Source organism: Heteronotia binoei, chromosome 5 (genome assembly GCF_032191835.1).
Source record: "Heteronotia binoei isolate CCM8104 ecotype False Entrance Well chromosome 5, APGP_CSIRO_Hbin_v1, whole genome shotgun sequence".
Classification (NCBI taxonomy): Eukaryota; Metazoa; Chordata; class Lepidosauria; order Squamata; family Gekkonidae; genus Heteronotia; species Heteronotia binoei.
In genome coordinates, this window is record NC_083227.1 from 2,436,997 (window position 1) to 2,462,647 (window position 25,651).

At 45.3% G+C, this 25,651-nt stretch overlaps 2 protein-coding genes across 2 annotated transcripts; both read right to left on the bottom strand.

Annotated features, from left to right (window-relative positions):
- Positions 1 to 1,791: 1,791 nt before the first annotated feature.
- On the bottom strand, positions 1,792 to 17,629 carry LOC132571386 (zinc finger protein 420-like). The gene is made up of 3 exons (XM_060238182.1): positions 17,536 to 17,629; positions 3,504 to 5,391; positions 1,792 to 2,701 (listed from the first exon to the last, which is right to left on the bottom strand). The coding sequence occupies exons 1-3, from the start codon at positions 17,627 to 17,629 to the stop codon at positions 1,792 to 1,794; spliced, it is 2,892 nt and encodes a 963-aa protein (XP_060094165.1).
- A 191-nt stretch (positions 17,630 to 17,820) lies between these two features.
- On the bottom strand, positions 17,821 to 18,333 carry LOC132571387 (zinc finger and SCAN domain-containing protein 31-like). Its single transcript, XM_060238184.1, has one exon. It carries the CDS (start codon positions 18,331 to 18,333, stop codon positions 17,821 to 17,823), a length of 513 nt encoding a protein of 170 aa, XP_060094167.1.
- Between the last annotated feature and the right edge of the window lie 7,318 nt (positions 18,334 to 25,651).

The window sequence follows — 25,651 nt, forward strand, 5'->3', positions numbered from 1 at the left end:
ACTGGCCTGTAATTCCCCGGATCTCCTCTGGAATCCTTTTTAAAGATGGGTTAAAGATGGAACCCTTTTTAAAGATGACATTTGCTACCTTCCAGTCCTCAGGAACCCACTTGCCCAGCCTCAATGGAGGCAGATTTCAATGAAAGATTACATAATTTTGTCAGAAGATCTATAAGTTCACCTTTGAGTTCTTTCAGAACTCTTGGATGTATGCCATCCAGACCTGCTGACTTATCAGTTTTTAATTGGTCTATGAGTTGAAGGACTTTCTCTCTCGTCACCTCAATCTGACTCAGGTCTTTCAACACCCCTTCCAAAATAAGTGGTTCTGGAATGGGCAAACATTTCTCATCTTCCGCAAAAAAAGTCATTCAGCTTCTCCGCCATTTCCCTATTCTCCTTCATTAATCCTTTTACCCCTTGTTCATCCAAGGGCCCCACTGCCTCCCTGGCTGGTTTCCTGCTTCTAATATATTTGAAGAAATTTTTATTGTTGGTCTTTATGTTTTTTGCAATATGCTCCTCATAGTCCCTTTTTGCCTGCCTGATCACAGACTTGTGTTTTGTCACAGCCTGTGTTTCCTTTTATTATCCTCACTTGGACTAGCTTTCCATCGCTTAAAGGAATCCTTACCTTTTATAGCGTCCATTCCTTTGTTTGTGAACCATGCAGGCCTTTCTCTATACCTATTTGTGCCTTTCCTGACTTGTGGTATATATTTTATCTGAGCTTCTAGGATTGTAGTTTTAAATAGTCTCCAAGCTTCGCCAAGGTTTTTTACCTTATTTATCTTTCCTTTCAGTTTCCTCTTCACATGCCTCCTCATCTCAGAGAATTTACCCCTTTTAAAGTTAAAAGTGGTTCTGTTGATCTTTTTGGGCAACTCCCTATTTATACAAATGGTGAAATCAACATTATGGTCTGTGCTTCCAAGTGGTGCAATCACTTTTACATCTCTCACCAGGTCTTGAGCATTACTTAGGACCAAATCCAGGATCGTCCCTCCCCTGATAGGTTCTGTGACCATCTACTCCATAGCACAGTCATTGAGAGTATCTATAAACTCAATCTCTTTCTCCCTATCTGAACAAATATTAACTCAATCAATGTGTGGGGAGTTAAAACCACCTATTATGACACAGTTTTACTTCTAGCTGCTATCTTTAACTCATTCATCATTTTATAATCATCCTCTATCTTTTTATGTGGCGGACGATAATAAATTCCCAGAGTTACGTTTCCTTTTGGGCCCACTATTTTGACTCCTAGCATTTCCAGAAGCAAATCCAAATCTCTTACCTTCTTGGCCTTACTGGACTATACACCCTCTCTGACACAGAGCCACCCCACCTCTAACCCTTCCCCCCACATCCTTCTGATATAATTTATATTCAGGAATCACCGTGTCCCACTGATTCTTCTCATCCACAATGTTTCTGAAATGCCCACGATGTCTATATTTTCCCCCAACACTAAGCATTCCAACTCCCTAATTTTACCTCAGATTCTTCTAGCACTTGTGTACAGACATCTATATCCAGTTCAAGTCATCTTACAGTAACGCTAATCTTATTATATTGTTTGTTGAATGTCTCATCTTGTTGACTGTGTACTGACTCCCTTTGTGAAATCCACCTTTAGTCTGGGGGAGAACGGCAGGCTACCTCTTTGTTGAGATGTGACCTTTATTAAGGCGAAATAAAATACAAGAAAGAAAAAACAAGGTAGTCTCCACAATCATCTTATATGAGCATCATTTGCCAGGGACATATAAAAATTTTCAACTTTATCTACAAATTCACAAAATTGAGACCTCTCTTCCCAATGAATCCCATTGGAAGGTGGCCACTCTGACTGAATCTTTTTCCACACTCTGAGCAGTCAAAAGGTTTCTCCCCTGTGTGAGTTCTTTGATGATACTGAAGACTGCCACTCTGACTGAATCTCTTTCCACACTCTGAGCATTCAAAAGGTTTCTCCCCTGTGTGGGTTCGCTGATGCCGTTGAAGATGGCCATTGCTACTGAATCTCTTCCCACACTCTGAGCAGTCAAAAGGCTTCTCCCCTGTGTGAGTTCTTTGATGCTCTTGAAGATGGCCACTCTGACTGAATTTTTTTCCACATGTAGAGCATTCAAAAGGCTTCTCCCCTGTGTGAGTTCTTTGATGCTCTTGAAGATGGCCACTCCGGCTGAATCTCTTTCCACACTCTGAGCATTGAAAAGGTTTCTCTCCTGTGTGAGTTCTTTGATGCTGTTGAAGATGGCCACTCCGGCTGAATCTCTTTCCACACTCTGAGCATTCAAAAGTTTTCTCTCCTGTGTGAGTTCTTTGATGCTCTTGAAGATGGCCACTCCGGCTGAATCTCTTTCCACACTCTGAGCATTGAAAAGGTTTCTCTCCTGTGTGAGTTCTTTGATGCTCTTGAAGATGGCCACTCCGGCTGAATCTCTTTCCACACTCTGAGCATTGAAAAGGTTTCTCTCCTGTGTGAGTTCTTTGATGCTGTTGAAGATGGCCACTCCGGCTGAATCTCTTTCCACACTCTGAGCATTCAAAAGTTTTCTCTCCTGTGTGAGTTCTTTGATGCTCTTGAAGATGGCCACTCCGGCTGAATCTCTTTCCACACTCTGAGCATTGAAAAGGTTTCTCTCCTGTGTGAGTTCTTTGATGCTGTTGAAGATGGCCACTCCGGCTGAATCTGGAGATTCTGACAGTGATTCTTGTTTTTCACATATCTGGCCTTGATCCTTATTACTAATAAAAAACTATATTTCAAAGCTTCGCCAAAAGTTCCTGGATTCTAGAGAAAGTTCCTACGTCCTGTGATCAGAACTGAATGGGACAACATCCGTCCCACCTGCATCCAGCTGTTAATTCTGGCAACGTGGAAGGTCATCATGAAACAGCACTTCTTTCCACTGTGTTCTTATCTCAGCACAGAGACAGAGAAAGATTTTTCTTTTTTAGCTAGAAAAGGCCTAGAGTGAGGCCTCACAATGAATTTAAAACAAATCTTGGCCTTTTTAACGTCTAATACTCCCTTGTGTGGAATCCACCCTGCTAAAGAAGACAGGAGCTGATCTTGGGCCTGCTTCAGCTGGCAGGGCCCATCTTTCCTTTCTTCCCTCTGGGATCTATCTGAGAACTTCAGACAGGACTAAAGCTCTCTCTGTAGTCTGATCATTTGTAACATTTCCTCTTGGTTTGGGTAAGATTGTTGTGTAGATTAAATATACAACAAGTGCTTATATTGTTTTCCCACTTTTTGTGGACTGTGGTTGACTTTTACTTGTGAAATAAGAGAAGGGCTCTTTTCCCGGCCTAAAGTTCCTCTTTGTGTCAGTTTGTAGATATTGGCAAAAAGCCCAACTCCAGCTTAATCTCTTTCCACGCTCTAAGGACTCAAAGGGTTTCTCTCCCTGTATGGGTTCCCTGATGCTCTTGAAGGTCACTCTGACTGAATCTATTTCCACATTCTGAGCATTCAAAAGGTTTCTCACGTGTGGTTTCTTAGATGCAGCTGCAGAGAGTCATTCCGACTGAATCTCTTTCCACACTCTGAGCATTCAAATGGTTTCTCTCCTGTGTGAGTTCTTTGATGCTCTTGAAGATGGCCACTCTGACTGAATCTTTTTCCACACTCTGAGCAGTCAAAAGGTTTCTCTCCTGTGTGAGTTCTTTGATGCTCTTGAAGATGGCCACTCTGACTGAATTTTTTCCCACATGTAGAGCATTCAAAAGGCTTCTCCCCTGTGTGAGTTCTTTGATGCTCTTGAAGATGGCCACTCCGGCTGAATCTCTTTCCACACTCTGAGCATTGAAAAGGTTTCTCTCCTGTGTGAGTTCTTTGATGCTGTTGAAGATGGCCACTCTTACTGAATCTTTTCCCACATTCTGAGCATTCAAAAGGTTTCTCCCCTGTGTGGGTTCTTTGATGCTGTTGAAGATGGCCACGCCGACTGAATCTTTTTCCACATTCTGAGCATTCAAAAGGTTTCTCCCCCGTGTGCGTTCTTTGATGCTGTTGAAGGAGGTCACTCTGATTGAATTTCTTTCCACACTCTGAGCATTCAAAAGGTTTCTCCCCTGTGTGGGTTCCTTGATGTGTTTTAAGTTGGCCACTCCAGCGAAATCTCTTTCCACACCTGAAGCATTCGAACGGTTTATCTCCTGTGTGGGTTCTTAGATGCTGTTGCAGACAGTCATTTCGACTGAATCTCTTTCCACACTCTAAGCACTCAAATGTTTTCTCCTTTGTATGGATTCTCTGGTGCTTCTGAAGGCTAGAACTCCAACTGAATCGCTTTCTACACTCTGAGCATTCAAAAGGTTTCTCCCCTCTGTGGGTTCTCTGATGCTTCTGAAGGCTAGAACTCCAACTGAATCTCTTTCTACACTCTGAGCATTCAAAAGGTTTCTCCCCTTTGTGGGTTCTATGATGCCTTTGAAGAGTCCATCTCGCACTGAATCTCTTTCCACACTCTGAGCATTCAAAAGGTTTCTCCCTTATGTGGGTCCATTGGTGCTTTTGAAGATTGGAATTCACACTAAATCTCTTTCCACCCTCTGAGCATTCAAAAGGTTTCTCCCTTGTGTGGGTTCTTTGATGATACTGAAGACCGCCACTCTGATTGAATCTCTTTCCACACTCTGAGCATTCAAAAAGTTTCTCCCCTGTGTGGATTCTTTGATGCAGCTTAAGAGTGCCACTCTGACTGAATTTCTTTCCACACTCTGAGCATTCAAAAGGTTTTTCTCCTGTGTGGATTTTAAGATGCTTCTGCAAACAGTCATTCCGGCTGAATCTCTTTCCACACTCCGAGCATTCAAAAGGTTTCTCCCCTGTGTGGATTCTTTGATGCTGTTGAAGATTGCCACTCTGACTGAATCTTTTCCCACACTCTGAGCATTCAAAAGGTTTCTCCCCTGTGTGGGTTCTCTGATGCTGTTGAAGATTGCCACTCTGACTGAATCTTTTCCCACACTCTGAGCATTCAAAACGCTTCTGTGCTCTGTGTATTTTTTGGTGTACAAGGAGCTGTGGTCTGTATCTGAAGCACTTTCTACAATAACTGCATTTCCATGCGTTCATTATACTGTGCTTTGGAAAACAAACGTTACCCTTTCTCCCAATGGAGAATGTCTTTCCACTTTTAGAGTAAATGAATGGCTTTACTCCTGAAGGAGTCCACTGGTGACGGCTATGGGGTGGGATTTCACTGAAGCCCCCTCCTTGGCAAGGAATGGACTTCACCATCCTCTTCACTCCATGGCTTCCTTCCTGCTTCTGTGGTCCTTCTTTATTCCTGAAGTTTCCTTTGGCCTTTTCATTCTTGGCTGTTTTCTGTGACAATCCCTGAAATTTCCCAACTGACTCCTCACCATTTCCTGCTGGAATAAAGGCAGAGGTTGAATCAAAACTCACACAAGAAGACAAGCCACCAAGCATATTGTCTCCTGTGCTACTGATTAAAACCTTTCCCTGGCCAGTCCTCCGGCAGAGCTTTTCCTATATTCAGACTATCCCTTCCTTCCCCAAAACCTCCAAAATATACTTCAAGGGGAAAAGTGGCAAGAATCTATTCCTCCAACCATAGAATCATAGAGTTGGAACGGGCCTCCAAGGTCATCTAGTCCACACCCCTGCACAGTGCAGGAAATTCAGAAATACCTCCCTCCCCACAGTCCTAGCGATCCCTGCTCCATGCCCAGAAGATGGATAAAACAAAAATCCTTTGGAACCCTCAGCCAGTTACCTGACCCCCAAAGCACTGATTGGCATTTTCCTGTACATGTAAGAAAGTGCTATGAGAACTCAGCACGGATGCAACCCTTTCTGCTCTCCTTCTCAAGATCTGCCCGTGTTCTCAGAATCAGTATTGCTGTCAGATGGCCATCAGCCTCTGCTTAAAAACCTCCAAGGAAGGAGAACCCACCACCTCCCGAGGAAGCCTGTTCCACTGAGGAATCGCTCTAACAGTCAGGAAGTTCTTCCTAATGTTGAGCCGGAAACTCTTTTGATTTAATTTCAACTCATTGGTTCTGGTCCTACCTTCTGGGGCCACAGAAGAGAATTCCACACCATCCTCTAGATGACAGCCCTTCAAGTCCTTGAAGATGGTGATCATATCACCTCTCAGCCGCCTCCTCTACAGAATAAACATCCCCAGCTCCTTCAACCTTTCCTCAAAGGACTTGGCCTCCAGACCCCTCATCTTTTTGTTGCCCTCTTGTGGGCACGTTCCAGTTTGTCTATATCTTTCTGAAACTGTGGTACCCTGAATTGAACACAATACTGTAGGTGAGGTCTAACCAGATCAGAGTAAAACAATATCATCGCTTTGCATTATCTGGATGCTCTACTTCTTTTGTTACAGCTCAAAATCTTATTCACCTTTTTAGATAATGCATCATGTTGCTGAGTCCTGTTCAAAAAGACCCGCAGATCCTTTCACACATACTGCTTTCAAGACAAGTCAACCCCATCCTATATTTAGAACTTTACATTTATCCCCATTAAAATGCATTTTATTCATTTTAGCCCAGTTTTTCCAGCCTGTCAAGATCATTTTGTATCTTGACCCTGTCTTCTAATGTATTTGTTAACCCTCCCAAGTTCATATCATCTGCAAATTTAAGAAGAATAAGAAGATGAAGATATTTGGATTTATATCCCGCCCTCCACTCCAAAGAGAGTGCCTCACAATCTCCTTTACCTTCCTCCCCCACAACAGACACCCTGTGAGGTGGGTGGGGCTGGAGAGGGCTCTCACAGCAGCTGCCATTTCAAGGACAACCTCTGCCAGAGCTATGGCCGACCCAAGGCCATTCCAGCAGCTACAAGTGGAGGAGTGGGGAATCAAACCCAGTTCTTCCAGATAAGAGTCCGCACACTTAACCACGACACCAAACTGGCTCTCCAAGAAGCCGGCCTGAGCCTGCTCCGGCGGGGAGGGCGGGATATAAATACGAAAAAATAAATAAATTTCCTCTACTCCTTCATCCAAATCCATGATAAACACTATCAGGTTCCCTGACAATTGGATTCCAGAGTCAGGGCGTTGTTCACTCATATTCAGTCACTTATACCCATTCCTGCAGTGTTGTATAATCATACAGCCATGGATGTATATTCATTCTTTCCTTTACTAAATGTACATCCATTTGGAAACGTGTATCTGACAGTATTAGCTCTGGCATTCTGCTTGCTAGTAACTTTTCACAAGATGCACAGAAGAGAGATGTTAGCCATGGATCTGTTATCTGGTAACCGTGGTAACGTCTGGCTCTGATCAGATGACCTTGAACACCCGTGGAAGACTTCTCACGTTGCACACCAGGTCTGGGAATCTTAATAGTCAAGAGTGGCTGCCTTTAGCTTGCACACTTTTTCTGCCTGGTATATAATTGCTATTATTGGGAGGGACAATGGCTCTGTGGTAGAGCATCTGCTTGGTAAGCAGAAGGTCCCAGGTTCGATCCCCGGCATCTCCAACTAAAAAGGGTCCAGGCAAATAGGCATGATAAACCCCAGCTTGAGACCCTGGAGAGCCGCTGCCAGTCTGAGTAGACAGCACTGACTTTGATGGACCGAGAGTCTGGATTAAAACAATTTTATTGGTAACATATGGTAATAAATCTATTTCTTACATCTTTAAAAACTTCTTTTATCTACCCCATATATTACTTTCTACCTACCCCTCCCCCCGTTACTTGACCCCCGCCGGTGTTATTTACTTAAAATGCAAATATTTAAAGGTACCCTTAAAGGTAAACAAAATTTTATATTCTTCTTCTTTTTTAAAAACTTAATCATTATCAAAAATTGTCCAATGTCCTTTTATTTTCCACTCTTTTTCTACATATCTTCTAAACTTTTCCAACTCTGTCTTAATTGATGGACCGAGAGTCTGATTCAGTATAAGGCAGCTTCGTGTTCATGTTCATAGACTGTGTGATTTATTTCAAGTCAAGATAGCCTTTATTGGTATAAGAATAACAATACAAATTAATATAGTATAAAAATGAGATAGAAACACTACTTTCATAAACACCTGTGTGATATCCTTTGATGCAACTTTAGAGCAGATTACAGAACTTTGGCTGGCCTCTTGCTCGCATTCAAAGTATCATTCAAGAATCTCTGGACCTTCACTGCATCTATGTCCATCTATCATTCCCTAATATCTTGTATCTCTATAGTTAAAATAATTTTTATTTAGTAACATATGGTAACAGAAATTGTCCAATGTCCTGTTACTTTCCACTCATTTTCTACATATCTTCTGAACTTTTTCCACTCCCATCTTAAAAACTTCTAAGTCATAGTCTCTTAAAATTCTTGTTAATTTGTCCATTTCACTCCATGTCATAACTTTTACAATCCACTCCCATTTCTCTGGTATTTTTTCTTGCTTCCACAACTGTGCATATAATGTCCTATCTTCTTTTGGAAATGTTTCCATTTGTAATCCCAACAGAAAAGTCTCTGTAATTTTCTTAAATTCATTTCCCAAGATCCTAGAAATTTCTTGTTGAATCATCAGCCAATACTTTTTTGCTCTTTCACAAGTCCACCATATATGGTAGAAAGAACCTTCATGGTTTTTACATTTCCAACATCTGTCTGGCATCTTATTGTTCATCTTTGCCAACTTTTTAGGAGTCATATACCATCTATACATCATTTTAAAAAAGAGCCATGAGAACTAAGCACAAATGGAACACTTCCTGCTCTCCTTCTCAAGATCTGCCTTTGTTCACAGGATCAGGATCATAGAAGAGTTGGAAGCGACCTCAAGGGCCATCTAGTCCAACCCCCTGCACTCACAGACACCTCCCCCTAAATTCACAGGATCTTCATTGCTGTCAGGTGGCCATCTAGCATCTGTTTCAAAACCTCCAAGGAAGGAGAGCCCACCACCTCCCCAGGAGGAAGCCTGTTCCACTGAGGAACTGCTCTAACGGTCAGGAATCCTAGAGAGGGAAGGGACCTCCAGGGTCATCTAGTCCAACCCCCTGCACAATGCAGGAAACTCACAAACACCTCCCCCTAAGTTCACAGGATCTTCATTGCTGTCAGGTGGCCATCTAGCCTCTGTTTCAAAACCTCCAAGGAAGGAGAGCCCACCACCTCCCGAGGAGGAAGCCTGTTCCACTGAGGAACCACTCTAAACTCACAAACATCTCCCCCTAAATTCACAGGATTTTCATTGCTGTCAGATGGCCATCTAGCCTCTGTTGAAAATCCTCCAAGGAAGGAGAGCCCACCACCTCCCCAGGAGGAAGCCTGTTCCACTGAGGAACCGCTCTAATGGTCAGGAATCCTAGAGTGGGAAGGGACCTCTAGGGTCATCTAGTCCAACCCCCTGCACAATGCAGGAAACTCACAGACACCTCCCCCTAAATTCACAGGATCTTCATTGCTGTCAGGTTGTCATCTAGCCTCTGTTGAAAAACCTCCAAGGAAGGAGAGCCCACCAAATCCTGAGGAGGAAGCCTGTTCCACTGAGGAACCACTCTAAACTCACAAACACCTCCCCCTAAATTCACAGGATTTTCATTGCTGTCAGATGGCCATCTAGCCTCTGTTGAAAATCCTCCAAGGAAGGAGAGCCCACCACCTCCCCAGGAGGAAGCCTGTTCCACTGAGGAACCGCTCTAATGGTCAGGAATCCTAGAGTGGGAAGGGACCTCCAGGGTCATCTAGTCCAACCCCCTGCACAATGCAGGAAACTCACAGACACCTCCCCCTAAATTCACAGGATCTTCATTGCTGTCAGGTGGTCATCTAGCCTCTGTTGAAAAACCTCCAAGGAAGGAAAGCCCACCACCTCCCGAGGAAACCTATTCCACCGAGGAATCGGTCAGGAAGTTCTTCCTTTTTTTTTTTCAATTTAAAATTTTTATTAGAATAATAACATATATAGCAGTTAACAAACATCAACTATAACACTAACAAACATAGAATCTATCCATGAGCCATCACCTTACAGAACATGCCAAGCAGAGTGTAGTTCTAATATAACGCAAAAGTCAAGTACTTGTCCGGTAATTTACACAGTGTATTTTGTTCAGATTGTACATAGTCAAAAAAATGAAACCATTTTTCCACAAACAAGTTTTTTACCTGGCCTGTATCGGGTGTTTCAGAATTTCTTATGGTAATAGCTAATTTGTCCATTACTACTAGGTCCCAAATTTCTAAATACCAAACACGTTTAATAGGTAAGACAGAAGCCTTCCAATGTTGGGCTATTACTAATTTTGCCGCTAAGATGAGTAATGCAACCAATTCACTCTTGTATCTAGGCACTTCCACGTTTTTCCAAAGGTTGAGCAATATGGAGTCTGGGGTAAAGGGAACTTTATGAGCAATTATGCGTTCAATAGTGGGCAAAATTTTTCTCCAGAATTCCATTACGACTGGACATTCCCACCAGCAATGGATAAAGGAGCCCAAGAGACCACACCCTCTCCAACATTTGGCGTCTTTTGATCTTTTAGCATAATATATTTGTAACGGTGTCAGGTACCATCTAGAGAAAATTTTAAAGTTTTGTAACCTCAAGTTCAAAATGGGAATATGGAATAAATAAGAAGACCACAGTTTAGAAGACCATAGTCTGGAGTAATAGTAATTCCACAATCTTTGTTCCAGGCCTTCATGATGGAACTATCTAAGGGCATGTTTAAATTGCTTAGTTCTTTATAAATAACTGCCGTCTTTCCTTTCAGTTTGGGTAACGAATCCATCATAGCTTCCTCAAATGCACTCAAGGGTCTATTTAATTGGGAAATAATATTTGGGTTGTGGAGTAGATGATGTAACTGATTATATTGCAACCAGTTTGCCTGAAAAAGGTTTTTTTTTCCCAGATTATTTAAAGATCTCATTTGATTATTTATAATTAGTTGTTTAAATCTGAGAATACCAGCCATTTTCCAGTTCTTGAAACTTGCATAATCTTTTGCTGCAGGAAACCAGTCCTGCCCCCAAAAAACTGTAGCAGGGGATGGATGTGGTGCTAATAAATTTCTATATCTATCCCAAGTATTCAGAGTTACTTTCAAAAACGGATTGAATTGAAGATTTAAATTACGTGAAGTAGGCTTATTCCAAATTATTTCATATAACAACTTTGGTTCTATATAGGATTGTTCAATACTCACCCAGTCTTTATCAATTTGAGGAGCTGCGTATAGCAAAATATATTTTAGTTGTGCCGCCAAGTAATATTTCTCCAAGTCTGGAAGTGCCAGTCCACCCTGTGATAAAGGTTTCACTCAGGTCGAGTAGGCTATCCTATGTTTTTTTTTCCCCCATATAAAATCTAGAAATAAAGCTTTCCATTTTTAAAAAATCTCTGATTTGATAGCAATGGGGAGGTTCTGAAATAAAAATAAGAATTTTGGAAGGATAAAGACCTTGATTTGTTCTATTTTTTCTAGTAGGCTCAATGCAAGTTTCTCACAGTCTTTAAAAGTTGCTGATATACCTTTTAACAGAGGATCAAAATTATCTCTAAAAAAGATTTTGTAGATCCAAAGGGATTAAAATACCCAAGTGTCTAATATGAGATTTCACCCATTTGAAATGAAAAGCGCTTTTTAATTTGGATTCCAAGTCGGGTCCCAACCAAATAGGGTATATTTCTGATTTCTGAAAATCTATTGTGAACCCTGACACTCTTCCGAAGTCATCAATTAAGGAAATTAGTTTATTTAATGATGGCATGGGGTTTGTACAATAAAATATCATATCGTCAGCAAACAAACTTAGTTTGTATGAAGTTTTATGAGAGCCGATAAGCACTCCCTTTATATCTGGATCAGATCTCACAGCCATGGCTAGGGGTTCTAAGGACAAGGCAAACAAAATTGGGGACAAGGGGCAGCCTTGTCTCGTACCTCTGGAAAGTGTCCAACTCCTAGAATTATAATTGTTAATAGACAGAAAAGCTTTGGGTTCTGCATAAATGGCTTGTATTGAACACAAAAAATTAGGGCCAAATCCCATCCTTGTAAGGACCGCCTTTAGAAAAGGAATTTCCACCTTGTCAAAGGCTTTTTCGGCATCAAGAGAAAGCATGACCGCCTCTGTTTTAGTGTGTCTACAAAAGTTAATAATATTCAGAGTTTTCCTGCTGTTGTCCGTTATTGATCTTTCCGGAATAAATCCGGCTTGGTCCTTATCAATGTAATTAGAGATGATTTTATTTAGTCTAGCAGCTAGAGTAGAGGAAAAAATTTTAAAGTCATGATTGAGTATAGAGATTGGTCTATATGAGCTTACATTCAATTTATCTTTATCTGGTTTGGGAAGGACTATCACTCTTGCTTCCTTCCATGAGTCAGGCATAGAGCCTCTGGTAAGCACCGAATTACATGTATCTAAGAGAGGGACCAATATGTTAGGTAAAATTTTTTTTGTAGAATTCTGATGTCAAGCCATCATTTCCTGGAGCCTTATTATTTTTCATAGCCTTTATGGTTTGTTGCAGTTCTATACTCTCTATAGGCTTTTCCAAAAAATTTAAGTGTTCTTCAGAAATTTTAGATTTGAAATTAATTTTATTTAGAAAATCATTGATGTTACTCATCTGTGGGTTATTAGAATTATAAAGTTCTTTATAGTATTCTAAGAATTGTGCCGTAATCTCTTTTGATTTTAAATGCATCTCACCTTTTGAGGATTTTATAGCATGGATTAACGAAGAGTTCTGTTTTTTGGCTATTCTATTTTTTAGTAGTCTTAAATATTTGGGGGGTTTGGTAATATATCTCTGCTTTAAATACATTAATTGTTTTTGGATTTGAGAAGTTTCTAGTAAAGCTAATTTTTTGCGTTCAAATTCTAGTTTTTTTTAAGTTTTTTTCCCACCAAATCGCATATGTCTCAGCTCTAAAGCTTTAATTTTGTTTTGTAGTTCACCAATAGTCTTTTGTTTTTCTCTTTTATAGTGAGTCGCCAAAGAGAGGAGAGTACCCCGCATGACCTCTTTAAATGCATCCCACACTAGTTCCTGTTTCACCCCGCATGAAATATTAAAACGAAAATATTCTACAATCTGTTTATCAACTAGATCACAAAAACTTTTGTCATTTAATAATAAAGAATTTAAAGACCATGAGCGGCTGGTGTCATCTCTGTTATTTAAGTCGATGGACACTGAAATAGGTGAATGGTCTGACAAATTTTGAGAGCCATTATCGGCCTCCGTTGTGTGCCGCAGTAAACCACTAGACATGAGTATGTAGTCAATGCGAGAGTAGATGTTGTGGACCAGAGAGAAAAAAGAATATTGTTTTACTCTTGGGTTCAGAGTTTTCCATACATCATTCAGGTCATGTTTTAAGAACAAAGGTTGTAATTTAGGTGAGTTTTGTACCCTTTTGGCCTCAATTCTATTTTTATAAGTTTTATCTAATTTGGGATCATCTATTTGGTTAAGGTCACCTCCCAACACTATTTCCCCCTTTTTGAACTCATTTAGTTTAGAAAAAGCAGTCTCCAGAAATTCCATTTGGTTGTTGTTTGGGGCATAAACTGACGCTATAGTTAAGGGTGAGCCATCTAAAATACCATTGAGGAACAGGAATCTACCATGGGGGTCAACTAAGGTGTTTTTGCAATGGAAAGGGATATTTTTAGAAATCAATATGGCAACTCCTCTCGCTTTGGATGAGCCTGGAGCTTGGAAGCTTTGTGAAAACCATTTAGATTTCAAGATGGGATCGCTCACTTTCTTACAATGAGTTTCTTGTAGACACAGAATGTTTGCCTTCATTTTATACATGAGGTTTGAGATTCTCTTAGCTTTTATACAATTTCCTAAACCTCTGCAATTCCAAGATATTATTTTTATGTGGTTGGACATTTTTTGCTCTCAATTAACTACAACTTTCTTATGTGTACCTCTATTTGACAGCCCATCTGGATAGAATCGTGTACAAGCAGAATAAACAAAACTAATGATATTTACTGTGTCCTTTTGTAAGAAAAAAGAACAGAGTAGAAAACTATTTTAACAAAATACAAAACCCTCAATAAATGGGATTCAGTTCCACCCCTCAACCTGTGAAGAGGGTTAGGAGAGCCTTTGAACATAAAGCTCACACAATGGAACTGCAAGTGCAAATGCACAGAACCTTGGGCTAGGTGCAAATACACTTTGAAAGAAGGAGGGCACTACAAATTTATTGGAGTTTTAAAAATAAGTGCTCTCACTCTCCCCCCCCCCCCCCGCATTTATAAAGAAAAATAAAAAAAGCCTATGGACTATATATTGCTGTCAGGTGGCCATCTGGCCTGCTGTCAGGTGGCCATCTAGCCTCTGTTTCAAAACTTCCAAGGAAGGAGAGCCCACCACCTCCCCAGGAGGAAGCCTGTTCCACTGAGGAACCGCTCTAATGGTCAGGAATCCTAGAGTGGGAAGGGACCTCCAGGGTCATCTAGTCCAACCCCCTGCACAATGCAGGAAACTCACAGACACCTCCCCCTAAATTCACAGGATCCTCATTGCTGTCAGGTGGCCATCTAGCCTCTGTTGAAAAACCTCCAAGGAAGAAGAGCCCACCACCTCCCAAAGAATCATAGAATCTTAGAGTTGGAAGGGACCTCCAGGGTCATCTAGTCCAACCCCCTGCACAATGCAGGAAACTCACAAACCCCTCCCCCTAAATTCACAGGATCTTCATTGCTGTCAGGTGGACATCATCTTTGGCAAGAAAAGTTCATCAATAATTGGAATTTGTGTAAGACCTCCGCGCATGTTCCCTGTTTATGATTCTTTGCCAAGGACTCCTCGCCTGGCTTTTCTCTTGACTTATTCCAGGAATCTTTTCCTAAGCTTAACTTCCCTTAATACTGTCCCCAGACATCGTCTGTCTCCAGACATCGTCTGTCTCCACTGCAACCTCTTGTACACCTCTGCTTTCTTTGGGAGAGCGAGAGAGGAGGAGGAAGAGTGAAACGAGACCTTTGTCTGTCTCCACCTCAGGTCACTACACCCACCCTGCCTCTACTGCTGGCCACGACATTGACCACAGTGGCCCCTGGACCAGCCCGGTGTGTCGGCTGATCTCAGAGCCCACTCAGCTCCTGGAGTCCTCCAGAGGGGGGGGAGTACAGGACCAAGCCTCACAAGGACCTATTGCTGTTCCATATCTTGATTCACACATCATCACAATGGCAGCAATTCGCACCTTTGAAAGATCCTTACCCAGAGAGGCCACATTCCCATAGTTCTCCAGCATGACTTCCCTGTAGAGATCTCTTTGGTCTGGATCCAGCAGGGCCCACTCAGCCTCGGTGAAAAACACAGCCACCTCCTCAAAGGAAAAAGGGCCCTGAAAGAAAAAGCAGGTTTCCTCATCTGTCCCAGTGAAGACTGTACTCTGGACAGGGGCATTCTGGGCTGGTGCAGGATGGAGAGCTTTCCAGGGGGGTAAAGGGAGCGGCCTTCAGAGCCCCTCTCGCTCAGACACATAAGCAGCAACTGCAGGAGCAAAAGGCCCCCTGAGGAAGAGGGGGGAACTCAGGCGGCCGCCTGCTCATCTCCCCTACCTGGACTGCAGGGGCAGCAGCCGTTTCCACTCCTCCACAAAGACTCAGCACCGTCTCTTCACTGCCTGTGAGGGAGAGAATTTTGGAATAGAGGGTGTTAGCAGAGACTTCATACTTCCTTTGCTTGTTTGAATCCTGCTTCATGCAATGTGAAACCCTGCCCTGCGCACTGAAATTCTGAGTAAACTTGGGGGGGGGGAGGTGAAAGAGAAGCCTCAGGTTCCCGTAAGGCCGGGGGTGGGGGAGAGGATTATAAACACTGCCATCACATTTCAGACTTCTGTGACACTCATCCTGTGAACTCCAGAGCTCAAAACTGTGACAGCATCTCCGCTCGATCAGACAAAAGTCCCCGGAAGGTGATTCTCCTGCTTGTCGGCCCTTTGAGTCTGGGTTTCGAGGGAGGGGTGGAGAAATGAGATCAGAGATACATCACAATCAGAAGCGTCCAAAAACCCAGATGTGACATTAGCAGGTCTGAAAACCCGAGGGTAAAATCACGGGGTTTCCAGAGTGTCTGCTGATCCTCTGATGTCACGTCTAGCTTTTCAGTGGGGTGAGACGTCACAGCCACGAATTGCCCCACCTCCAAAGCTCCCAGGGGGTCCCTGCCAACTTTTATTCTCTGAGCCGCCTGGAGTCCCTCTAACGGAAGCCATGTGAGATAGGAATACTTTAGTTAACACGGGGAATTCACTGCCACATGATGTGGGGGTGGCTACAAGCATGAACTGTTTCAAGAGTGGGTAGGATAAATGTAGGGAGATGACGTCCACACGTGGCTATTAGCCACAAGGTACAGATGGAACTCTATTTTCTGGGCAGTGATTCTGTCAGTCCTTCCCCTGGTTCTTAAATAATCCATTTTAAGTTCAAAATGGTTGTGTTTATTCAGACATGCAGGTAAGGTACAGACGCATTAGAAAAAGTGCAACTAGAATGATTAAAGGGTTGGAACACTTTCCCTATGAAGAAAAGTTAAAACGCTTGGGGCTCTTGAGCTTGGAGAAACGTCAACTGCAGGGTGACATGATAGAGGTTTACAAGATTATGCATGGGATGGAGAAAGTAGAGAAAGAAGTACTTTTCTCCCTTTCTCACAATACAAGAACTCGTGGGCATTCGATGAAATTGTTGAGAGTCGAGTTAGAACTGATAAAAGGAGGTACTTCATCACCCAAAGGGTGATTAACATGTGGAATTCACTGCCAAAGGAGGTGGTGGCGGCTACAAGCATAGACAGCTTCAAGAGGCAAATGGATAAGCATATGGAGCAGAGGTCCATCAGTGACTATTAGCCACAGCATATTGTTGGATCTCTCTGTCTGGGGCAGTGATGCTCTGTATTCTTGGTGCTTGTGGGGGGGCACAGTGTGAGGGCTTCTAATGTCCTGGCCCCGCTGGTGGACCTCCTGATGGCATCTGGGTTTTTTGGCCACCGTGTGACACAGAGGTTGGACTGGATGGGCCATTGGCCTGATCCAACATGGCTTCTCTTATGTTCTTATGCTACTAGCATTAAAGTTGTGAGCCACTGCATAAAGTAGTTTGGGGCCATTTTTTCTGAGTTGAGACAAAAATGTGTGGGCCAAGGCCTAAAGAACTGTGAGCGAGCTCACACTAACTCAGCTTAGGAAAACTGGCTGCCAGAAAAAAGAGCAGAGGCTTATGGGAAAAACAATCTTACAGAGAGTTATCAGCTAATTCAAACTAATATACAAGAATAAAGAAAAGTCAAACATGGCCCGGTCTCCCTTATAATTCCGACAAAGTTCTACTGAGAAAGAAATTGCCCTCCACAAATCCCTTCATGTGTGCGAGTGGCCACCATTATATCCTATGGCAGCCAATCCCAGAAGTCCACTCTGTGTGTTGTATAGAAGTATTTCCTTTTTCCTCTTTTCCTGAACCTTCTATCCAACAATTTCACAATGGGCCCAAATCTGGGCACAAGGCAGCCTTACCGTGTGAGAGGGCCTCTTGGGCACGCTCCTGGGCCTGCGCCTTCTGCTCTTCCTCCAAAGGAGACCCTTCTTCCTCAGAGAACTCCGCTTCCATCTTCACAGATGGTTCCCACCTCTGGAACAGCAGGAAGAGAGACAGGGAAGAGCAGGAAGGCTGAAGAACAAGGAAGCAAATCTTGCCCCGTCCCCATCCCTGCATCCATCAACAGAGCTGCTTCAACCACAGCAGCAAGAATCAGGGGTGGTTGTGTCTGGAGGATACATATTGGGCAGGGAGGCCTTAGGCTAAGGTGGAAGGTAACAGCTTGAAGGGACGGCATGAAGCTCCCTCACCTGTTCTGCCTGCCTCTTCTCCTCTGCCCGGCTCAGGAGAAAACCTTCGGCCTGGGCCACCGCCTGGGAACTGGTCTCCGGCCCACATCCTTTCACCCAGCATTGCATTTCCTGGGGCAGGAGAGTCAGGAACTGCTCCAGGATCACCAGGTCCAGGATCTGCTTCTTGGTGTGCCTCTCCGGCTCCAGCCACCGGCTGCAAAGTCCATGGAGCTGGCTGCAAACCTCTCGGGGCCCATTGGCCTCACGGTAGCAGAACTGCCTAAACCTTTGGCTGTGCCCATCTGCAGTCCAAGTCTCCTGAGGCAAGACCTCTGGCTCAGCTCTTTCCCAAAATTCAGCACCACTTCCCACTTGCATGGGATGGGGGCCTTTCCTTGACTCCTTGCCAATTCCAGGTCCTTCTGGGTCCTCCTCTTCCATCTCCTTCCCTTCCTCTTGGGCAGCCTCCAACTCTGGAAACATTCATTTACTTATTTGGCTATGAAGAGAAGGAGGAAAACATATCAGAACGGCAGAAAGAAATCAAAAGGGATCAGAGCTACATCACCAACCCTGGTCAAAAGACACCGAGTGATCCCCCCAGTGAATCAGATGGAGCCTCCTTGTTTAGTCTGCAGACCGGGATCAGAGAACCTTAGAGTGGGAAGGGACCTCCAGGGTCATCTAGTCCAACCCCCTGTGCAATGCAGGGCTTTGTATGGGGGAGCCCCTCCTTTCAACTGAGCCGGGGAACTGCTGGGCAGCCAGTGGAGAGACGGCAGAAGGGCAGTAATCCAGCTGCTGATAATAGTCTAACTGTGGCATTCTGCCCCAACTGGATATCCCACATAGATTCTGAGGGGAGACCAGCCAGTCATAGAGGGCATTACAGGAGTCTGGATGTCACCAGGACATGGATCCAGGCAGCCGCACCAGCCGTGGGAAGGTGAGGCTGGGCTGAGCTGGAAGGAAGGGAGCCTTTTCTGCAGCTGCCTCAGCTCCCCTCTCCAGCAATCCTGGGGGGGGGGCAGCCTCTTCCCCTCCCTCCCGGCTCTGCCAGGGTTAGCTGAACTCCAGGGAAAGGGGGGAGAACAGGCCCTTCAAGACTCCCCCCCTCATTCGCAGCCAGCATCACTTCCGTCTTCCCCCCATTCCCTTTGGACTTGTCCAGGCCTCTCTCAGCAGGAGATGAGAATGAGGAAGGAGATGAGGCTGTAGGGGGCTGCCTCTCCTCTGCCCACCGATGCCAGCCAGGCCCAAAACCACACCTGATGTGTCCTCCTCAGGGGCACAGGTGTTACATACGGGGCTGGGTACACCAGGAGGCAGGTGGCATCGGGATCAGCTCGCTTTACGGCAATTACAGCACCACAGCGAGGAAAAAAGGCCATCTGTGCCAACTACAAAACAGGAGTCAAGTACCACCTTTGAGGCCAACAGTTTTATCCAGAACGTAAGCTTTGGTGTGAACATATGAAGCTGCCTATACTGAATCAGACCCTTGGTCCATCAAAGTCAGTATTGTCTTCTCAGACAGGCAGCGGCTCTCCAGGGTCTCAAGCGGAGGTTTTTCACGCCTATTTGCCTGGACCCTTTTTTGGAGATGCCGGGGATCGAACCTGGGACCTCCTGCTTCCCAAGCAGATGCTCTACCACTGAGCCACCGTCCCTCCTTGTGCATGCAAGCTTCTTCAGACGAGGAATAATGTACCTGTTTCTTCATCTGAAGAAGTGGGCATGCACACGAAAGCTGACGTTCTGAATGAAACTGTTGGCCTCAAAGATGCAATTGACTCCTGTTTTGTTCTCCTACTTCAGGCCAACGGGGCTGTCTGTTCGGATCTGTGCCAACTACAGTTCCTGGTGTGCTGCAACCCCATTGGACCCTTTGAGCCAGCCGGGGGCTCAGCGGTTGGTCCAGGGAAGGCAGGTTTTGAGTCTTGCTCCCCATCTTATCTGTGCCCCCAAACTCCATCCTAATAGCTCCAGTGAGCCGGGCAGGGACTCACACCCAAGTTGGCCAGGCCTGCTTTCACCTCCATCACACAAAGCCTGCATTTGCACCTGGTGGGTCCCAGAGGGGTCCCTGATCTCCTCCAGGGGTCCTTCCCAGAGGAAGGACTGCGCCCACTCCAGCCCCCCAATGCCGCATTCTGCCCCCCTCCCAGCCAGGCCCCCCAAGGGGAGGAGGGCAGCAGCAGACAGATCCTGCATTTTAAGAAATACCTCTTGCACTCCAGAACGGCTCAAGGTTTTATTATATTCTATAGTGTCACTGTTGGTTTTAAAGTATACTGTATTCTTGTATTAATGCCAATAAAGGTCTATGGTATGGTAAGGTATGGCACTGCAGAACGGCTCAGTCTGTCTCCACTCCCCCCGCCAGCTCCCTGCTTCTTTCTTTCCCTCCCCCACTTACTCGCGAGGAAGCCTTCCCGGGATCTCGCTGCAAGGAGGCCTCTTCCCTTCCTCCCCCTCGCAGATCCGAAGCCCCGCCCTCTTCCCTGGGGCCATTCAGGAGCAATAGCCCCGCCCTCTCCTCCCCCCCTTCGCCGGGCTGGGCCTCCCTTTAACCCTTTCCCTGCTGCAGGCGGAGCACTTCCTCCTCCCCTCCTCCGCAGCCTCTAATGCGGCTGGACGGGGCTGCTCGCGAGCAACTCTGCAGGGAGAACCCCGGCTGTGCCGGCAACCCCCCCCCCCGCCCCCCATGCCCTGGGCCCCCCCTTGCAGCAGCAGCCGGATCCCGGGGAGGTCTCCTTGCAAGGGTGCCACTTGTCTCCTGCTTTGTTCCTTGCAAGGAAGCCCTGCGGGGCGGAGCAGCGTTGCAGTCCCGGGGGGGGGGGAAAGAGGGAGAGAGGGGCGCCCTGCTGCTTCCGATCCCCCCATTGCAGAATGCAATGAATGTTTTTGGAAACGTGTCTATTCCACGTAGCCAAAAGTAGCTCCTCCTCCGGGATCTCTCTGCTGGGGGGGAGGGGCGCGGGGGGCAGTGAATAAATCTTGAAAATCGTCTCCATCACTGGATGCATTTCGAGACATTCTTTTTGGGGGGACTACCAAAAGATGCAAAATAAATGCATCCTATCCGGCTAAGGCTTTTCTGATCCCCCGGTTTTACAGGCTTCCCCCCTCCCCCAGCCAGCTGGCCAGCGGGGAAAGCCCCCCCCCCAGAGCCATCATGCACCTCTATGAACGATTCCCATAGGGAATGATGGGGAATTGACCCGTGGGTATCGGGGGCTCTGGGGGGGCTGTTTTTTGAGATAGAGGCGCCAAATTTTCAGTATAGCATCTAGTGCCTCTCCCCAAAATACCTCCCAAGTTTCAAAAAGATTGGACCAGGGGGTCCAATTCTATGAGCCCCCAAAGAAGGTGCCCCTATCCTTCATTATTTCCTATGGAAGGAAGGCATTTAAAAATTTGTGCAGTCCCTTTAAATGTGACGGCCAGAACTCCCTTGAAGTTCAATTATGCTTGTCACACCCTTGCTCTCGGCTCCGCCCCCAGTCTCCTGGCTCCACCCCCAAAGACTCCTGGCTCCACCCCCAAAGTCCCCAGATATTTCTTAAATTGGACTTGGCAACCATACTCAACCCCCACATCTTCAGGAATCCCCCAATCTGGAACTACAACCCCGGCAAGGCCTCACCCCTGGAGTCCCCCTTCAAAGGCCAAAACACCCCTGGAATGGACCCTCCCATATCCACCCCCCCCCGCCCCGCCTGTCACTCACAGAAACCCAGCAGCAGTCACTGAGGGAATAGGTTTCCTAAAGCTACAGCTGCTGCTTTCATCCTTTGGGGTTTTAAAAAACAGTTTAGCTTAATATATTCATTTTTCTGCAACCCTGGGGAATTTTCGGTTTGTCGAACCGTCCACGGCTCCTGCCGCCGCATGTGGGCACGCTCAGATTTCCTATTATGCTGTGTGATTCATTTCAAGCCAAGTTAGCCTTTGTTGGCACTAAGAACAACAATACAGATTAATACAGTATGCAAATAGGATAGAAACTTTCATACCCACCCTGTGTGGTATCCTTTGTTGCCACTTTAGAGCAGGATACACAAACGTGGCGGGCCTCTCGGTGACACTGAAAGAAGAATCATTCAAGAATCTCTGGACCTTAAGCGCATCGATGTCTGTCTATAATTCCCTAATATCTTGTATCTCTGAATCCCTGAGCGGTAATTTAGGGTGTCCCAAGCAGGGGGGCAACTAATTCAGTAAACCCCACACATCTACGGTTTGACTGAGAATGCGAGGGAACCAAAACCATGCTATGTAAGGTTTATAGCAGTTATTGTGATTCCAAGGCTGTAACTTTGCCGCCTGAATATTTTCAGCTTAAGCATCAGCTGCAACAATTTATTAAAAAAGTGAGATTTGATTATATTAAGACCCAATGGAACTAATTACATCATCCTACAACCTACAAGGAGAGCCAGTTTGGTGCAGTGGTTAAGTGTGCGGACTCTTATCTGGGAGAAGCGGGTTTGATTCCCAACTCCTCCACTTGCACCTGCTGGAATGGCCTTGGGTCAGCCAGAGCTCTGGCACAGGTTGTCCTTGAAAGGGCAGCTGCTGGGAGAGTCCTCTCCAGCCCCACCCACCTCACAGGGTGTCTGTTGTGGGGGAGGAAGGGAAAGGAGATTGTAGGCCGTTCTGAGACTCTGTCATTGAAAGGGCAGCTGCTGTGAGAGCCCTCTCAGCCCCACCCACCTCACAGGGTGTCTGTTGTGGGGGAGGAAGGGAAAGGAGATTGTAGGCCGTTCTGAGACTCTGTCATTGAAAGGGCAGCTGCTGTGAGAGCCCTCTCAGCCCCACCCACCTCACAGGGTGTCTGTTGTGGGGGAGGAAGGGAAAGGAGATTGTAGGCCGCTCTGAGCGTCTGTCATTGAAAGGGCAGCTGCTGTGAGAGCCCTCTCAGCCCCACCCACCTCACAGGGTGTCTGTTGTGGGGGAGGAAGGGAAAGGAGATTGTAGGCCGTTCTGAGATTCTGTCATTGAAAGGGCAGCTGCTGTGAGAGCCCTCTCAGCCCCACCCACTTCACAGGGTGTCTGTTGTGGGGGGAGGAAGGTAAAGGAGATTGTGAGCCGCTCAGAGACTCTTCGGAGTAGAAGGCAGGAAATAAATCCAATTTCTTCTTCTTCTTAAATAACTCTAAAAAGTTCTGGGCCATAGTTTCGGGTGTTTTCCAGGCTGATGAGCCCTCCTTGTCTGCCCTTTCTTCTTACGTCCGGTTCCTGCACTTTTCACTTCTGTTCCATCAAGAACCAACTTCCCTTAAACCCTTTGAGATGCCTTTAGCTGATCTACCTGACTGGTCCCAGTGGTCACCAGAGGAAATCAAGGAATTGTGCCCCCATTGTTGCGCCCCGATGATTTAAAAGGCCCCAGCCCTGAGCCAACCCCCTCCGAAATCTTGAAATTAGACCCAGACTGGTAGGTTTCCCCTCTTCCGTCCTTGTTCACAACTGTAGACAGAACTAGCCTAGACCCCCTCAGCGTGGCTGAATGCAGTAGTGGTCGCACTATGTAAAAAAGGTGATTTATTTCATCATAAACCCCTGGCAAACGAGTAGGCCTTGCAGTGCCCCTGGAAGATCTACAAAGAGGAGCCTCCCTCACCTCTTCAGGCAGCCTTACATTGGTGGTGGGCCAAAATACCAGCTTTTGGGTCCTGTGAAACTGCTGCTGTTTGGTGTAGGAGAGATGTAGAAACCTCAGGAGAAAAAGAGGGAGAAGTGGCATCAGTCCCTAGGTTTAAACTACTGGATGTTTCAGACATGTGCTTACAGCTGCAACTGCTTCAGTCGCTGTGCGGGGAGACCTGTGTTGGGAAAGGGAGAGGGGGTGGAGCGTGTTGCTCCGGACTCTCCATCAGTACCACAGACAATGCTCTGGAGGTTCTGGTCCGAGGTGGCTGGTCACCTCTGCTTCAGTGTTTCAGAGTTTTCTCCCTGGAGCTCCAGGCTTTGGATTCTGAAATATCAGAAGGGATTTTGAGAGTCTCTGAGGTATCTCTGCTGGAGTCTCTGTTCGGACCTTGAATGTGAGGCTCCCTGAGATGTGCTTCTGTAATATTTCACAGTTAATCTGATAAAACACAACCCTCCTTTAGAACTAAGTGTTAACAACATATAGAAGTATGCTATAGCTTTGTAAATAAGATTTAAACTTAAGCATTTATATAGGCTGAATGTCATCAGCAAACAGAAGTCTGTGTCTCTGAAAACAATCTGCAGTTTCTACGATCTTTATTTCACCTCACTCTTCCTCCGAGACCATCCAAGAAACCCAAGCAGCTTGTTTATCTTTTGCTTACATGACAATGAATGGAATATTTACAAAAACAATCCTAGGATCATTTGTTAGAAAAGATCATTGTCAAGGGAATAAATGTCCAGTTGGCGAAATTTCAAAGTTAACAAAAACTCGCTTACAAAGGTCATCCCTGATAAATGTAACTTGGAACAGATCAATACTGTATACCCCTATCAGGCTCTTCGGGTAGCCCTTATCTCTCCTCCACAATCCTCTTCTGGAAGCATCATCTGCCAGGGACATATAAAAACCTTTAAACTATATCTATATATTCACAAAATTCAGTCCTCTCTTCTCAATGAATCTCACCAAAAGATTCAGGCAACAATTCTTGTTTTTCACATATCTGGCTGTGATCATTAAATACTAATCACAAACTTTATGTTTCAAAGCTTCGTCAGAAGTTCCTGGATTCTAGAAAAAGTTCCTACGTCCTGTGATCAGAACTGAATGGGACAACATGTTTCCCACCTGCGTCCAGATGTTAATTCTGACAATGTGGAAGGTTATAATGAAATAGCAATTCTTTCCTTGTGTCAGCACAAAGACAGAGAGACATGGGCCCTTTTCACACTTACCAGTGGAAACCGGAAGGGAGTCGGTATTGTGCCGCTTGCAGTAATCCGAGACAGGGATGGGAGTTTTCAGACACATGTTTTTTTTTCCGGTAGGGTTCCGTGATTGAAGCGAGCCATTTCACACTGTTCCGCTCTTATCTCGCTTCCACCAGCACCAGCCATTTTTGCCTGCCGGCTCGCGATCTCCAGCTTTTTTTTTTTTTGGAACGTCGGGCTAAGATCGCTATAGCGCTATAGCGACGTATCACAATAGCAACACCATAGAGATGGCTAGGCTCTATTGAGATAAGTTACCAGGTTTCAGCGGTGGCGATATCTGGCATCTTAATGGAGTCCAGGCATTCCTATGGTGATGCTGTTGTGATACGTCGCTATAGCGCTATAGCGATCTTAGCCCGACATTCCAAAAAAAAAAAGCCGGAGATCGCGCACGCCGGCGGGCGGAAAAGGGCGCGAAAACTGCTCCCGGGTTAGATACTGGACATTTCACACAGCACCCCATAGCGATTTCAACCCGGAAGGAGGGGTTGAAAAGTGGAAGAAGCTGCTCTTTGTTTGTAACGACTCAGGCACGCCTCACTACCGGGACAGCCGCGGGAGTGTGTGAAAAGGTGAGAGTATTCCGGTAGCAGCCAGTTACTGAATCGGGTCTGTCTGAAATGACAGCAGAAACCCGTTACTGTTCAGTAACTGACCAGCTTCCATACCGGAATACATAGACTGTGTGAAAAAGCCCATATTCCTATCTTTTTAGATAGAAAAGGCCTAGAGTGAGAACTCACAATAATTTCGGCCTTTTAAACATCTAACACTCCCTCCTGTGGAATCCTCCATGCTAAAAGAGACAGGAGCTGATCTTGGATCTACTTAAGCTAGCAGAGCCTTCCAGGATCTATCT